General features: G+C 38.9%; 1 protein-coding gene across 2 annotated transcripts in view; it reads right to left on the reverse strand.

The window, feature by feature from the left end:
* Nucleotides 1-7,750: 7,750 nt before the first annotated feature.
* Nucleotides 7,751-18,055, reverse strand: part of znf462 (zinc finger protein 462) — a 100,329-nt gene continuing 90,024 nt past the window's right edge. For both annotated transcript variants that reach the window (XM_088910443.1, XM_088910442.1), the window contains exons 11-13: nt 16,312-16,474; nt 10,640-10,763; nt 7,751-10,347 (exon numbers count right to left, since the gene is read on the reverse strand). In XM_088910443.1, the coding sequence (XP_088766569.1) occupies nt 10,131-10,347; nt 10,640-10,763; nt 16,312-16,474 (504 nt within the window). In that variant the 3' untranslated portion in view covers nt 7,751-10,130. The remainder of the gene's footprint in view (nt 10,348-10,639; nt 10,764-16,311; nt 16,475-18,055) is intronic.

The following is an 18,055-nucleotide window of genomic DNA, read 5'->3' on the forward strand; positions in this document are numbered from 1 at the left end:
ATCGTCGAGTTCCTGGCAACGTTGGGGAAAGGCGGAGCACGTGGTGTCGCGGAAAATGCTGAAAGCCAATCGGAAGTCGAAAATTCGAAGGACTGAAGCAGAGTGAGGGTCAGAAGATTTGAGAGTAACGGAAATCGAGCCGCAGTCGACTGTTCTAGAATCAGAGTTGTAAGTGGAGGAAGAGAGAAGGTGAGCTAGATTGACGTCCGCACCTCAGAATTTGCTGCCGGAGTGAAAAGGGAATGGGAGGAGGACTAAACGTTAGTGTGTTAGGAGGAGCTGGGAGAGGAACGGCTGTTCGGAGAGGAAAGTCCTTAGTAAAGGGGAGATTGGAATCCAGGGCCGAAGGCATGGGATGACGGATGCCGTGTTGGACACCGGGGAAGGGAGAAGATGAGGAGAGAAGAAGAGCGGAAAGCAGGTTGTGGTAGGAGGGGTTTGACGGATCTGGGGCCTGAAGCTCAGTGGCTTGGGATATGGAAGCCAAAGACTGTTGAGGAATTGAAGCGGGGGTGAAGGCTGCGTTAGGGACTGAGGAGGCTGTCGAGTCGTCTTGGACGCCAGGGGGTGGGGGAGGGTAAGGGCCGCCAGCTGGCTGAGCTGGGGGTCGTTTACTAGCTGGCCTTCGGGCCGTGGAGACAGCAGCATGGGCCGAAAGAAAAGAAACCGGGGCCGAAGGCACCAAGCTGGCGGAGCTTGAGCCGTGTTGGACGCCGGAGGTAGAGACAGAGGAGAGTGCAGAAATTAGATTAAGCGGAGAAGGGGGGGGGAGGGGCGTGAGCCTGGGGCCTTAGACTCGGCAGCAAGGGGGCAGGAGGCTGGGTGGAAGAGGCTAGGTGCAGTTGTTCAGCAGAGGAATGGATTGCTTGGAAGAAGAGACAGACACGGATGTATCAGGACAAGACAAGACAGAAGATGCGACAGGCAGAGGCGCGGGCGGCCTCGGGGTCCTCACGTTGGGATGAGTGGCGGCGGCGCGGGTGATGTCATCAGAGGGCGCCGGGGGAAGCTGGGGAGTTGATGTTTCCTTGTGTAGACTGCAGTTAAGTACAGGGAAAACAGAGCTTTTTTTTTTTTTTTTGGAAGTGTTTCTTTTAAAATGGACGCCATGTTTTCGAAGTATCCTCTGGAGGCTTGCTACGGTCCGGTTGGAAATCGCGAGAGATGATCCAGGAGAAGGGGGGGCCGATGTGCATGAAGCGCGGCGGCAGGGACATCCTCAAGAGAAGCCGGGGTTGTTTGGAGATTTTGCCGTGGTAGGAACGGGAAGGCTGGGTTTGTAATGAGAGAGGGACTACGACGGCAGAATGCAGTCTTCGGCGAGGAGCTGGATCTTGTGAGGACTGGCTGGGAGATGAGCGGCGCTGATGTGGCACTGCGGCTGAAGGAGGCGATGAGATGGAGGTGAGGGGAGCTGTGGGGGGTGGACTGGACGAGAAGGGTAGGAGAATCTCCTGCGCTGCAGAAAAGGTCTTCATCGGAGCGGCGGATTTGTAGATCCATGATAAGGGAGCACAGATTCGAGCTAGGCAAAAACAAACCATGCAGAAAACGAACGAGGAAGAGGAGAGAGTGACGTTTGATATTTATGGAGACCGGTTGGTTACGTCAGGATTAGTGAGAATTGCGGCAGCTGTGTCGAATGAGCGCGGCTGCCTTCATTCCTCCCGAACTTTCATTAAAACTCCATTTGTTAGTAGGAAGATAACTATCAAGTTTTAAATTAGATTTTAATATTGTAGTTGGATTTTAGACTTGGGCCGCAAAGTGGTGTAGTGCACAACATTGCTCCTTTGCAGTGTTGGGGCCCTGGGTTCAATTTCAGACCTGAAGTGGTATCTCCAAGGTATTTGTATTTTCTCTCTTTGGGTTTCTTCCCACAGTCCAAAAATATACTACTACTACTACTAATAATAATAATTGCTTACAATTATATAGCGCTTTTCTGGACACTTCACTCAAAGCGTTTTACAGGTAATGGGGACTCCCCTCCACCACCACCAATGTGCAGCATCCACCTGGATGATGCGACGGCAGCCATAGTGCGCCAGAACGCTCACCACACATCATCTATTAGTGGGGAGGAGAGCAGAGTAATAAGCCAATTCATAGATGGAGATTATTAGGAGGCCATGATTGGTAAGGGCCAATGGGAAATTTGGCCAGGACGCCGGGGTTACACCCCTACTCTTTTCGAGAAACGCCCTGGGATTTTTAATGACCACAGAGAGTCAGGATCTCGGTTTTACGTCTCATCCGAAGGACGGCGCCTGTTTAAAGTATAGTGTCCCCGTCACTATACTGGGGCATTAGCAGGTCCTTCCATAAACTAAATGTGCAAAAAACAAAGATATGGTCATTGAGGAGTAAGAAACTGAAATTGTCAGCAGTTAAAAATATCTTGGCTTTGCTATTGATTACAAGCTAACCTTTGAGAAAAATATGGATGCTATATGTCTTTCTAAATCGTGTGGATTCATTAAAGCTACTAACTTGTTTGTTTCTTCTTATGCATATATGTTTCTTATTTCTTAATGGATTCATTATTTATGGATTCATAAATGTTTTGTGTATTGGGTTATGTATTTCACCTGCCAGCAAAGCAAATTTTCTGTTTGGGACAATAAAGGAAGTAAACAAGAGTCTCAAAAAGAAATTTGTGTAGGATGTTTTCACACAAATAGTTCCCTGTGAAACATATCTAAGCCAAGGACACATATGTTGGCAGCAGTGGGACCATCACTGAAAATACTACTCCAATGCTGATGTAAGAAATGATTAGGCTTTAGTCAAACTTTCTTCACAAAAGTAAATATAAAATTAACAATTCCACTGTGATGGGAATAGTTCAGTTAATAGTTCATTTGCAAAGGGCACATGGAAATTCAAAATTAGTTCATGGAAATGTTTATCAAATATATATACTACAATTTGTAGCATTTACTACTATATGAAATATATATTATCTTCTTCACTGTAAGATGTGAAAGCTACAGTGGTGTGAAAAAGTGTTTGCCCCCTTCCTGATTTCTTATTTTTTTGCATGTTTGTCACACTGAAATGTTTCAGATCATCAAACAAATTGAAATATTAGACAAAGATAACACAAGTAAATACAAAATGCAGTTTTTAAATGAAGGTTTTTATTATTAAGGGAAAAAAAAATCCAAACCTACATGGCCCTGTGTGAAAAAGTGATTGCCCCCTAAACCTAATAACTGGTTGGGCCACCCTTAGCAGCAACAACTGCAATCAAGCGTTTGCAATAACTGGCAATGAGTCTTTTACAGCGCTGTGGAGGAATTGTGGCCCACTCATCTTTGCAGAATTGTTGTAATTCAGCCACATTGGAGGGTTTTCGAGCCTAAACTGCTTTTTTAAGATCATGCCACAACATCTCAATCGGATTCAGGTCAGGACTTTGACTAGGCCACTCCAAAGTCTTCATTTTGTTTTTCTTAAGCCATTCAGAGCTGGACTTGCTGGTGTGTTTTGGATCATTGTCCTGCTGCAGAACCCAAGTGCGCTTCAGCTTGAGGTCACGAACAGATGGTCGGACATTCTCCTTCAGGATTTTTTGGTAGACAGCAGAATTCATGGTTCTATTTACCACAGCAAGTCTTCCAGGTCCTGAAGCAGTAAAACAGCCCCAGACCATCACACTACCACCACCATATTTTACTGTTGGTATGATGTTCCTTTTCTGAAATGCTGTGTTACTTTTACGCCAGATGTAATGGGACACACACCTTTCAAAAAGTTCAACTTTTGTCTCGTCAGTCCACAGAGTATTTTCCCAAAAGTCTTGGGGATCATCAAGATGTTTTCTGGCAAAACTGAGACGAGCCTTTATGTTCTTTTTGCTCAGCAGTGGTTTTCGTCTGTGGAACTTTTGCACATTTAGTTTATGGAAGGACCTGCTAATGCCCCAATATAGTGACGGGGGCAAGCACTTTTTCACACCACTGTATTTATTATCCATCCATACGTTTTCTAACCTCTTTATCCAATACAAGTTCATTGTGGAACTGCAGCCTTTCCTATCACAGGCACAAGGAAGGGTACACCCTGGATGGAATGTCAGTCCATCGAAGGGCAGACAGACACAAACACAAATATGCACACACTCACACCAGGGCCAAATTTCACAGAAGCCATTTAATCTACTTGGACTGTGGGATGAAACAGAAGAACCTGGCAGAAACCCACACAAACATGGGGAGAACATACAAACTCCAGTCAAACAGCACCCCAGATCTGGAACAGAACCCAAAGCCCAGCACTGCAAGGCAATAATGCTAACCACTGCTACACTGTGCTGCCCAACTATTGATTATAGTTTATTCTATTTACACTTTGAACAAGTTTGCACAAAAGATGCATAATCACTTGTGGTAAATGTTAAAAAATATCCTAAAAATATACACGAAGGTAACAATAACCAAAGGCCAAACTGAAGTATTGCATTTGGGGAAAAATAGGTCTACTTTCAGAGATCAAAGAAAAGCATACAGTGCCCTCCAGATTTATTCATACTGCCAATAAAACAGGAGTAGTAAACACATAACAATAAGAGTTACAGATTGGACAATATGCCTTATGTTCCAAAACTAAGGGGTAAAGGGGTATAATATTTAGGATAGTTTTTGGATGCAGGTGGGTTCTGGTGAGCGACTTAGGAAGCATGATAAGTGTTGGTGCAAAAGTGATTATTTTAAGGTGAATAAGTGACTGGTACGTAATAGGACACAATAGCACACAGGAAAAGGGAACTAGAGCGGTGCCAAAGAAAAAAAAACAACAAACAAAATGGAGCTGGCTAAGAAAGTGAGGGAAAGCTAACCTAACTACAAAAGAAAACCCAAAACATTCGGTCTTCGTCGTCTTCAAACACCCTAGCTAACCTTCACTGACTACCCAAAACCATACAAGACAAAATGGCACTCACCCAGCCTAAACTAGTGTTACTAATACAGAGATCAATTACGTGTGCAGAATGTACCCAACAACCTAAACTAACCCTATACACAAAAGTTCACACAAATACACAAGTGAACTATGAATACCAATAAGGGAAAACGAGAGTAGACACGAGTAACAGGGTACAAAAGACCACAGAGGTTGATACAATATGTCTGGGAAAGGTAATGGCTAAATAAGGATAAACACACAAACAAGCGAAAGTATGAGGAGACGAACATAAACCAACAAATCAACAAAGCCGAAGCTATACGAATACATACACGAAGCAAAACAAACGAAAATGAAGAAGTGAAGCTGAAGCAAAACCAAAAGCAAAGCAAAAGAAACAAAACCAAAGCTAAGCTGAGCAGGACCGAAGTCAAACAAAGGAAGTGTGGAACATAGCAACAAAAACACACATGGACCACACACTGGGACGTAACACTCATAAATAATTTATGTACAGAAAATATGAAGGTAACATTTTCACACCCCTGTAGTTAGTATTATATAAATTCTCCTTCAGTGTGCAGCACACGACTTCTCTAGTGTGTTTTGAGTTTCTGGCACTTAAGAGGGTTTTTTTGACTACACCTACAGGCAATATTGCTTTAGGTTTTCCAGCCCCTTTGGTTCCTGTTTATGAACTGCCTTCTTGAGTTGAATCCCAAATGATTGGTTGAGTTGAGGTATGGAGATTTAGATGGTCAAGAACATTTTGTGTGCATTTTTTTTGTTGATTTGGATGTATGCTTTGGATCACCATGCATACAAATCCACCATTTGGATCACCATTCAAATTTCATCCAAGCTTGAGTTGCTTGGCAGAGGGAATCAGGTGTTTGACCAAAATGTCCTGGTACTGTACATGTTGGAGTTCATGATTTCCCCTTTCTGAACAAAGAGCTCCAGGAAACATACTGTAGTTGCAAAACTACCCAAATAAACATGATAGACGTCCCACTATAATTCACAGTAGGAGTGAATATTTTTTTAGCAAGACTTTGGCCTTTTTTATGTGAAACATAATACTGACGAGCACGTCCAAGACTCAGTTTTTAATTTTATGAACGATGACATTAGATTTGACTTGGTTCCACTTGCCATTCAGATGTATATATAGATATGATATCTTGCCTTTTTATGGTTTGTTAAAATAGGCTTCTTCCTTCCAAACTGCCTGTGAATGCCATATTCGTGCAGGTGATGTTGAATGGTAGTTTTCAATACTTTATATTTTGAAGATGCCTTTGAAGATATTAATGTTGGAGATATCCAGTGGCTGCCTTTAGATTACTGTTGCCTTCTGATCAAGCTGTCTCACAGCCTCTTCCTAGAAAGCTTGCCAATAGTGTAGACTGAGTGCACTGGTTTCCTCCCACAGTCCAAAGACATACTAGTAATTAGCTTCTGGGAAAACTGGCCCTGGCATTAGTGTGTGAGATGGACTGTTGTACCATCTAGGGTGTGTCCATTGCTTACTGGGACAGGCTCTGGCTTCACCGTGACCCTGAACTGGAAGAGGTAGTAAGAAAAATGGATGCATGGATGGATTATCCAAACCGTAATATTTTGTTATAGTATTATTTTTGATTATTTTTATCTGAGTTGAGATTTAATCTAGACTGCACTGTATATGGAACACTTTGGGATCCTATAGTAAATTCACTTATTAGAAAACAAAAGTTCATAAGTTACTTATATTTCTTTCCAGTTAGCCAGATAACTGATTTTTAAGGTGTGTAGCCATTAAGTGATGGTAGATAGGGGACAGGAAATGTTGATATTCGTAAGTTCTATAGTCCTGATTTCACCTATTGTCACTAAATTTTTAGTGGCACCTTTTTCCACATTAGCCAAACAAACTTGCCTATTCGCAGACTGTGAAGTAGGAGAGAAAATGTGGGCACCCATTTCCACAGCATTTTCATCTTGTGGATCTACTTCCCTCAACCTGCACCAGTCTCTGTATTAATGGTATTGTTTGATTAACAAATAATTAATGTGTGTGTGTAGAAGTACATTATGGGTTATTCTTTATTTAGTTTCTTTCAGGAAAGTGCTTGTTGTGCATTGTGTGTAGACCTGTTATCAGAGTAATTCCTGTATGTGACTGTGACTGTATATGCTGTATTCCAAAATAAAAAAAACTTTTAATAACAAAAAAAAGTTCAGTAGTACCATGTTATTGGTCTCATTTTCCATGTGTCTTGTGGAAAACGGATAAGAAAATGAATTATAAGAAAGAAACAGAAAAATTGCAAGAGTTAGTTGAGTGGGAAGGGAGTGAATACAATTTGTTATTACAGTAGTGGTGCATTTTACAATAGTAATAAGATGTAAAATGTAAGAAAAATGCACTCAACAAAGAATGAAAAAATGAATGCCAATACAATACAGAGTAAATAAGGCCATTTGTGAGTATTGCATACCCCTTTGTACTGTAAGTCTTACAAAACCCAAACATTTCTAACTTTTTATACCACATTTATCAATTTACAGTTACTTGCCTTGAAGGAGTACTGTTTATGATTTGAACTTCAATGTTTACAAATTCTGCTCTCTCATTGGCAGCTTCATCCATCAGAAAAAGACATTGCACACCTCATGGAAGACACAACCAAAAGAAAGGCATCACATCTGGATTGTGTGACCTTAATCCCCTGTATTCTGGTTATTTCTCAGTATTAACATCTTCTCAGAAGGTGCTTTTGCCGAAATGGAAACCACCAGCAAAATATTGCTTTACAAAAGCCTTAAAATAACTACGTCAACAATGAACAAACACTAGTCTTGTTTTAGAATAATGTTATCAGATAACTTTATTAACAAGTTAAAAAAAGACAAATGAATTACAATATTTACATAGTATCCAGAAATAAATGGAAAAAAGTGTAAACAACCATTCTAGGTAATGTCACAATCCACCTTCAGGAATCTGATTTTCACAGGAAAGGCAGGATGAAGGAGCTACATTAAACTATGGTAAACTCCAATAAATGTAAGAAAAAAATTAAAAAACCAAATATATACAAGTTTCCAGTGTGTTGTTAAGGGTACTATCCGCAAAAAAGCTGCCATTTAAAAGCTTATTTTTTCATTAGTCTTTCACTAAAAAAGACAGATGCCATCTTTAAGCAAGGAACTGTATGTTTACAGGAAAGGCTGGGAAACAAAAGTATTTTCACACCTTAATACCGAAAATAATAAACTTTTTACTAAGTAGTACAGGAACCGTGAACAGATAAGAGAAATGCAAATCTCCAGTAATGTATTTTTATATTTTTTATAACAACGGCTGGTAATAACAAAAAAGGGCAGCGTATCCATTCCGAAACACCACAGTTTAGTACACATGACAAGTACAGTAGCTTGTTTTCTAAACACGACTTGATATAGCATGCGGAATTCCCAAAACATTGTCTCACGGCACCTGGCATACATGATAGCAGCACTGATTTGTTGCTCAAGAAAGAGAGCAAAGGAAGTCAACTACAGGCCATTTAATCCTGGACCTGAGAGTTCTGGTAATGAGAACAGAATTTTCTGTCTAAATGTTTTATTTATGGCTCCAACTCTTATTTGTCCTGGTCGGTAAGGGAAAAAATATTTTAATCATACGCCAACATATTTATCAACAACAGCTATTATTTTCTAATAAGGCTTTAGGGCATTGAGCAGCAGGGTCTAGTGAATACAGATCCGGCTCACTTCTATTAGATCAGTCTCATTAAAGTTTAACAAACATCAACAAGACAAGAATTTCCTTTAGCAAAGATTTCTGTTAAAAATATTAAAATGCATCACACAAGTTATTACATTTTCTACAACACACCAGTTATGTTTTTTTAAATTTCTTACTAGAGAAACCACTCTTTTCACACTGTCTCGCACAACAGCAGATCCACGGGAGTAAAGTGAGGATTCTTGCTTTAGTTTGGACTTTATCATAGCATTCTTATTAAATGCTTCGGCTGCTCATGTGGATAAGGAGATATAAAGTGCACTTTAGATTTCACCAAAGTGCGTCACTGCACGATTCAGTAATACAGGAGAAACACTGAACTGATGCAAATAGAGTTCTTTAGTTTATGAGGTACTATGAGTGTAATGAATATCATATTCTAAAGTGAGCAGCTATTTTAACACTTATTTTAAATAATGATGAAACTAAGTTTATATAGCATGAATTCCAATCAGAACCAGCTATTTTTGGAATTCTGCTCAGGGTAAAATTCAAGGCCTGTGTTTCAAAGAAATCAATTTCTAACAGAGAAAACAATTTTATTGATAAAGAGAACTGCAAGAAAGATAAGAGACAACAGCTCAGTATTAGTTACTATTTTAACATGCTAACCAGGGCATAACTGATGGTTCAGCAATATGAGTTATTTTTAATTAAATTACAAAGAGCAGGGAATTCCTAGCTACATCTGTAAAGACAGACAAACCTGGATTAGTATAGCAATCTGTTACAAAATATGGGGACAAGATTTAAAATTATAAAACTATATATATTCATACAAAAGAAAACAACCACTCCTATAGCTAATTTGCTACAGGAAATTAACACTGAAGGCTAAATGTAAACCCTGTAATTGCGCATCATTCAGGTCAAATCAACACAGGAACCTTTCCTACAGCAAAATAAAAAAACATGCACAGTGTTGAATCACTGTCATTGTCAACAAGCAGAAGCAATACAATCCTTTAACAAACACAAAATAGAGAAACACAGATTTAGCAAAAATTAGCTGTGTATGAACACTTGGAAGTATAAATACTAGGGGAAATAAGGCTTCACTGTACCCCATACATATTCATGATTCATGAATATTCCAAGGGTATTAAAGTGAAAACGAACTTTTACTTTGTTACTACAAAAGATTTGACCTTAATGATAAAATTACAGTACCATTCACTATTGGTTACCAATATATTAGCATCTGTCCTATGGACCATGTCACTCATTTTAAGGTTGTGTGATTAAAAAAATGCTAAAAGTACAAGTAAGATGTAACACAGTTAAGAACGTCCAATGAATAACACCCAAAATGGTTACCCAATATTGTTCCAAAGATTTTAAAAAAAGTTTGAAAAGCAGCCTTTTTTCTAGTTTCCCCCATGTTTTTCAAGTAAATATCAACGCTACAACACAATGTTTCCTCTTAAGTATTATTTTTGGTCTCTGGCTTCTCTCTTTCCAGCTCCTTTTCTGTATTAACTTTTGCCAGCTCTGGTCGGTAACATCTTTCCATCTCTACAGGATCACTGGAGTGGTTGTCTTCTTTATCTTCCAGTTTGGCCAGTGGTGGTCCTGTGTCTTTACATGTTGCTTCTATTGCTTGGATAATGCTAGGGTCTCTCCCGCTACTGCCCATAGTCCTGAAAAGAAAGAACACAAAAATTAAAAATCCATAAGCAATTACTTACAAATACTAATAAGATAACCAAACTAGGAATTTTGAAAACTTGTGTTACATATACAATAGATACATCTTAAAAAATAAACCAAACATAACTGTTTCTGCTTTGATTATTTAACAACAAAACTGGAAATACCTCTTCAAGAGTGGGCTTTTTCTAACTTTCCACTCTGAAAGAAGAGCTGAAGCACCTCGTGGTGCTAAGAGTTTAAGTCCCGGGTGTTCAAGAGGCACTGTTACAGAGGACTTACATGCCATGTCTTAGCACGTGGCGCTCCCACTCTACACTGTGTGTGAATGTGCGGCCACAGAATTCACACGGAAAGCGCTTCTCGCTGCACACCGAAGCACTACTTCCTGGGGAACCCGGTGCCTCTGAAAAATAAACCCAGAATTAAACAAAAAAAACAAAAAAAGACTAGGAACTTTGCTACATAATATTTCATGCCTTTTATTACCTATCTCATGCCTTTAAGCCACTTATCTTTTAACACACCACAAGCAACGCAGCCCTGTACTGGTGGGTCAGTGCTGACTGAAGTAAAGATGAATCCCTTTTATAATTTTTTTTAGAATAAACTGAAGACCATATGAGTCCATAGAAGTACTGTACATAATTATTACATTATTACAAATATTATGCTTAATTCTATAAAATATATTAATATATAACATTTGGTAATTCTTCCTTTATAGGAAGACATGGAATAAATAACATTTTATAGATTACACCTGCAACCATGTTTTGCAAATTGTGCACAAGTCTTGTCTTCATTATGTTTACTCTCGTATTTACCCGTTTTCAATCACTGTGTTCCGAGTTGTGCTCTATAGAATTTAGGTCCAGGCTTCAATTGAAGGAAAAAAGGCACTTTTATGGTTATCATGTACGTAGTGCTTTGGAGGTTGGACAGGAGACACAATCTGTGCAATTTGTGTTCTGGATTCAACCTTGACATGATCTACGGTAGAGTGTTAAAGAGCTTTCCTGTGAACAAAAGAACTGGTAATATGCAAAAGCTTTTAAATGGATTTGTCAAGTATTGGTTTATACTGGTGACTGGTAATTTAACATAACATAACTTAACTTTATTAGCCCTATACAATTTCTTGCATGAGAAATTCTTCTTTTCACATACCCCAACTTGCTCTCCATGAGACACATAGACACACAGACAGGGAGAGAAGCCTGGGGTCAGAGCGCAAGGTCAGCTATTGTACAGTGCCCCTGGAGCAGTTGGGGTTAAGGGCCTTGCTCAGGGGCCCAACAAAATAGGATTCCTCTGCCGGCTGTGGGATTTGAACCGGCAACCTTCCAGCCACAGGCGCAGATCCTTAGCCACAAAACCTCTTGTGTGTGGTGTAACCCTCTGACAGACAAAACTATTCAGGTGATGCAGGCAAGCAAGTTATATCATAACAGCACTTATAACCGCACATTCAAAGCAACATGACAGGTTTTTATACTAAGAGTTGCATTGAAGATATAAATCAATTGCAAATTAAATAGAAAGTGAAAATATATTTTCTTTAGAGAGGCAGAGGTTATAAGCAGACTGTGTTAATGCAGGAACCATGCACTTCATGTATTCATGAATCCTTCATGAATTAACTTCATGTATGGATTGAGAAAACAGATTTGAAAGTAACACATTCCCAGGCTGTACTTGAAGAAGGATGTGCCACAGGAGAAAGGTGTATATAAACAGGAAAAAAATGAGAAAGTTTCTGGTTTTGAAGACGACAACTAGTGCAAACCAGATGCCACACAATAAAAATCGACAGAATGAGTGGAGTATTAAGAGTATTAAGTGCAAAAAGACATTTCTATTTTATTTTTCTGAAATTTCAATTTGAAGGAGTGTTCTGTTTGATCAGTTTGCAAACAGCTTAGGAAAATTATATATAGAACACAAAAGAAGTTAGTTAAGCAGTGCCCTACATATTCTAACTAGCCCTTTAAATAAAGACCTGACATTTTTTAAATACATTTTTTACTATTATTCATTTTCAAAAAACAAATGTTACTGAACATTCTATAGAATGTCAAATATATGACATTCTATCATTATATAATGAACATTTTGAACCTGAGGGAAGACCCATCACCTTCATCAACTGACCAGTGCAGTGACAGCTCAGGAGAAGTCCAAGAGAGTATAATGAATCCTCTGGATTGCAATACTTTGAAGCCGGTAAGCAGCTTAGATGCATGGTAGATAATGAGGAACTCAAAAGGTCAGTTTAGAGCACAGTCAGAACTAGGTTTGTGTTTTGTTTTTGTCATTATTTTTTTCTGCACTGTAAATAAAGTCACTGTTGTTGTATCATATTGTATTTACGTGCCTGATTCTCCAGGTCCCACCTACTCAAAGATGCCAACATTGCACTGCCTAGCTCAGAATCACAATATATATATAATGTATAATATCTATAAATATAATGAAGGTAAATTAGAAAATGTCTTATTTTCACACAATATAAAAAAATGCATCTGAATAATTGCTTGCACAAGACAAGGTAGGAAAGCTTTACCTGCTAAACAAACATTACACATTTACATTTATATATTTTCTACCATTTAAGCTTAATGACTATGAACAGAGCATAGTTTAACATGTAAATGAGCATTAAAATGTACAGATTCAAAATGCGCAGAGTATACTGTGTTAAAGCGGAGACGACGGCACTGAAAAATTTTATTTGCAACACATAAAAGACATTTTTCCAAGAAAGTTTAGCCTTTGAGTCAAATCAAAGTTTGACACTAATGAAGCCACTAAATAAAAGACATAAATATAGTAATCCCTACATTACAAACTCCAATTGTTTCATTTAGTCTATTGCTACAATATCGACATAAATGTAGTTAAAAGGAACATGTCAAAATGGTTGTTCGAGTCAACAGTCTGGGTGTGGTGAGTTTTGACTGTTTCTTGCCAGTCTTGGGCGAAAGGAACCTGTTTCATTGGAAAGTTCGCCTATTCTACTCGTACGTGAGAATATAGGGGGGAAGGAAAAGTGCCTGCGGTCATTTTTTGACAGACAAAGTTGTGTTGTGTTAACAAAAACAATGCTTCACAGCCGCTTGTAAGAGCAAGGTGTCTTTCTGCTATCTAAACCATTTTTTACAGCTTTTAAAGTCATGCAATGTTTGAGTTGGGCAGGAACACGTCATTGTATCTTATTTTTTATTTCATTTTTTAAAATAAATATAAGGTAACCAGCAATGAAATGTCCTGTTTTTTCTTAAGACTTATTTTTCCATACAGTAGTTTGAGTCGTTGTGTAAGCTGTAAGTTCTTTTTACTTCTTAATTAAACATTTGAAACACTTTAATTTTGTAAACACAACACGCATTCCATACAGAAATAAAATATTTTTTTCTACAGGTGTTAAGCAGATTATCAGGTTGCTGACAAAATAGCGCTCTGTCCACCACTGGCCGGTATAACTTTAAACAAACAGGAAAAAGAGCATTTTCAGGGAGCAATTATGTTGTGTTTATGTAGAATAAGTGATTAGATTTATGAGCAATCTAATTTCCTATTCATTTAAACAGTGACATTTCAGCTGCAAAAGATCGCACCAGAGACAGCACTATCTCTGCTTGTCATAGACGTTCAGGAAAGGGTGAATGAAAGAAGTCATGTCAAGTGCAATAATTCAATCAATGTGATCAATAATTACAGTTGTAGGACAAGAAACAAAGATAGAGAAAACTTAAGCTTTTTAAGGCTAGAACTAAAATTCAGTCTACAAATTAAGGCAAATGAAAATTTAGGACATTAAAGTGCTAGAGGTGTAAATAAATGTAAAAATACACATGAGCAAAAAGTTTTAGAAATGGAGTGTTACTTTGAAATAAGCAAACAGAAAAAAGCCATGACTAGACATAGTAAAGAAGAGGGATGCAGGAACACTTGCAAAAGCTAAGATGTACAAAAAAAATCACAGAAAGGTGTGTGTTACAAAAGAACATGCAAACATGAAATAGATTTGGCAGAGAGTGAGGAGCTTGAATAATCAGGTGCATTTCAGAGTAAGAAGGTTTGATGGGATAGAGTCAGAAAATTAGCACACATAAAAAACAGCAATTCTGTCAGAGAGCCTTATATGAATTAATAGCAAACCTGGTTTCATGGAGGTTTCTCAGATAGTTGGGCTTTCAGGTAGATTGCCAGGCAAAAGGATTTGTAAATATATTTTGTTAAAGCAAGTTAGTTTTTTGCAATGCATAAAATAAATTTTTCAAAAACGTTTAGCCTTTGTCAAAAATGAAACCACTAAATAAAGACATATATATAGAAATCTAGACATTTTTTTATTCAATGTTGGTTGCAGGATGAACTGTCAGGTTGAGCTAAGTGTATTTGCTGCAAGATGTTAACAGTGAAAATAGGTATTTAGAAATGACTCATTTCAAGAAGATTTTCAGAATAATTATAAATCTAACCGGATAGAGAAAGTACAGAAAATACGTCGTTAGACTGATCAGATTAGGATGCAAAGCCATTTAGCAAAGAGGGTGTGAGAAGAGTGACAAACTAGTATAATTAGATCTTTTTTTTCTGAACCAGGGAAAATCTGATCATGTTTCTCTATAACAATAATAAAAAACTTTATTTTATATGGCACCTTTAAAAGTAGCATCTCAAAGCAATACAGTAGGGTGTAAAAACAGCTAGACCAGAGTCAGATGAACAAAGCTTGCAAGGTGGGAAGTAGACAGATAGGTACTGAATGAGGATGAGGATTTTGAAGTTGACTCGAAATCTGATAGGAAGCCAGTGCAAGGACTTGAAGACAGGCATAATGCGACCCGATCAGGATTCTGGCTGTCAAATTCTGAACATATTGGAGATTGCTCAGTGTGGATTTAATTACCCCAGTGAACAGTATGTGCATTTATTAATTCTAGAAAAAAAAACTTTCTTGATTTCTCTAGTTCCTAGTTTCTCTAATTCCCTTTAAAATAAACTACTATTCCACAATGCGAAGTACTACATGGCCGGTACTTACATATGATATTTTGTGATTTAAACAAATTAACACAAGCAGTTTTTGAGGATTTAAGTGTTGCACCATTTAACCAATGCACCACAAGTGCCCCTGTCGGTCATTTTGGCCAGCAAAATCAAGTACCGCGGGACATCGCAGTGAACTGTGGGTAATTTTGCGCGGAACACGGTTGTACCGTGCATTTTGAATGGCTGCATCTTTACACTTTACAAGTCCCCTAAATTGTCGCCTTCTTAGAGCTGACAGTTCTCATAGCAAGAAAAGGGTTTGGAATTAGTCAACCAGGACAATCTCTGCTACTAGCGACATAGTAACCTCCCAGGAACTTTAAACTTTTATATCCTTCAGAGGCACAAAACCTCTCTTAACGTCTGTGAAGCATTAAATATGGTGCTTGAAGGTGGGCAGATCAGTAGACTGCCTGCATTTCTATTTTATCCAGAATTTAAAAAAAATCTGGTTAAACTCCTCCTCCCTAGAGCACTGGATATTAATAAAATTAAAGTACGGAAGGAAAATATCAAAACACCTGTTCATGATAACACGCATTCTAAAATTGTAACCAAAGTACTAGAATACAAAACATTGGCAATGACCTGAGCATGCTCTGCTACATGTTCACTTCAATAGGTGTGCATAAAGACCCTATTTTTCACAGCTAATGCATTTCTGTCACAAAGAGTATATGAAGTTATACTAATGATTTCAAAACTACTTTGTGAAGTATGAAGTTTGGTTTTGTGATATGCAAATATAACTAATTTTCTATTTGGAAATGCTAAAAATTGGGTTTAAAAAACATTACAGCTACTGTATTACTGGAGACCAGCCCTTGTAAAGGCCTTGTAAACTCAACTAATCACAGTTTGAACACGTTTTGTAATGGCTGCTTATGACAAACCTTTTGTCTCAGTTTTTTCATTTTCTTCTTCATCCTCATTTTCCTCATCTCCTTCTTCGTCATCCTCTTCCTCCTCCGTGCTGCTCATGCTCTCTGTCTTATCTTTCATGGTCTCCAGCTGGTCCAAGTTCACTCGTCCCACCAGTTCAAAGTTTCGGCTTACCTTTAGGATATAACAAGTGTGTTAAACATTAAAGATAAAAAGGATGAAGAAGAGGAATTCACTTAATCAGACAGAGATGATGATCTTGGATGCCTCAAGAAACAACTTGACAAGTTGTCTAGTTTCAAATGGATGTGAACAATTTAGCATTTCTAAATTTTGCCCTTAATTCAATTGGAGGAGATTCCTCACTTCTCAACCTGATGTTGTATAGTGGGGCTGCTGGTGCAAAATGGCCACCACATTTCACCAAGGTGAGTATTATGTTTTAGTGGTAGATAAAGTGTGTTGCCTCCTATGTGAAGTGCTTTATGATCCTTTGTGATAAAAACTGCTAGCATTGGGTGAATTTCATGATATTGGGCAGGGGGTACTATAAAATTGTTGTGGGTTGAAATGCATTGTGTCTATGTCCTTTTAACTTGCAACATTTTTTATTGATAATAAAAATCATATGCCATAACATCATTCATTTCTTGTACCAGTACTGAATCTTAAGCATGAGACATCTTGATAAAATAAAATGTTCCACTTGAAGTAGGTAATCATAAGAAAAGTGATGAATCTTTAAGTTTAACGATGGTTGCTAAAAGGTCTGAATTCGAGTCGCTATTAAGCACTCTCTCTAGCAGCGACAAGTCAGACCACGATCTCCTCCATATCTCCGTCAGCGGAGAAGCTAGGAGAATAAACCTCCATTCTCTGAGAGAGCTAGCGAAGGACATAGAGAGATTTGACCCCGCAGTGTCAGAAAATAATATCGAGAGTTATATTCAGGACCTCAGGTATAACCTGCAGTTCCTGCCAAACGCCACAGAACAGGAGAAAGTGTTTCTGGTCAGGAAAACTACCAGCAGAGCTGTACATGAGTGGATGGCTAGGCAGATGAAAGAAGTCTGTAATAATTTTGAGGAGCCGTGTCAAGCACTTATCGAAGAATACAGTGCGTTTATTGACCCGACTGCCGCGATAGCCGCCGCCCTTAACATTAAGCACGAGAGAGCCGAGTCCCCTCGCGAATATTACGAGAGACTTAGAGGAACTTATTTTGCAGGGCGAAATGATGAGGGTTGCGAAGAGAACACACATTTCAAGGGTTTATTCATTGGGAATCTCCACCCGTCAGTCAGAAAGATGATCTTAATGCATACAGATGCACAGACCATGAAAATGACTGATATTAAGAGATTCGTGCAGAAAGCCTGGGAGTATGATGTCCAAAGTCACTCTGAGCAAAAAGCTGTTAAAGCAACTGTGTTCGCCGTCAGAGCCAGCAGGGTTAATTCCCCCCTGCTCGAAGGAGCACAGGCTCCTGAGCTGGCTAAGCCCCGTTCCAAAGCAGGCACACAGGACCGCACCCAGCGTCCTAAGTGCCATGAGGGAAAGGGGAGGGAAAGAGCTAGAAAAGGCTGAACAAAAGGATTCAGTAGCCGCCCGCCTGGCCAGGCTTGAACAAGTTTTATTAGGACAGGGACAACTGCTCCCCAAGGCTGCCAGAAGCGTTAATGAGCTGATACTCTCCACTGGAGGAGGCGGAGACCCGCCCCCTCTCCCTCCCTCAGTCTATCTGATTGAGCGGAA

The sequence above is a fragment of the Atractosteus spatula genome, chromosome 3 (genome assembly GCF_055471065.1).
Source record: "Atractosteus spatula isolate fAtrSpa1 chromosome 3, fAtrSpa1.hap1, whole genome shotgun sequence".
Taxonomy (NCBI): domain Eukaryota; kingdom Metazoa; phylum Chordata; class Actinopteri; order Semionotiformes; family Lepisosteidae; genus Atractosteus; species Atractosteus spatula.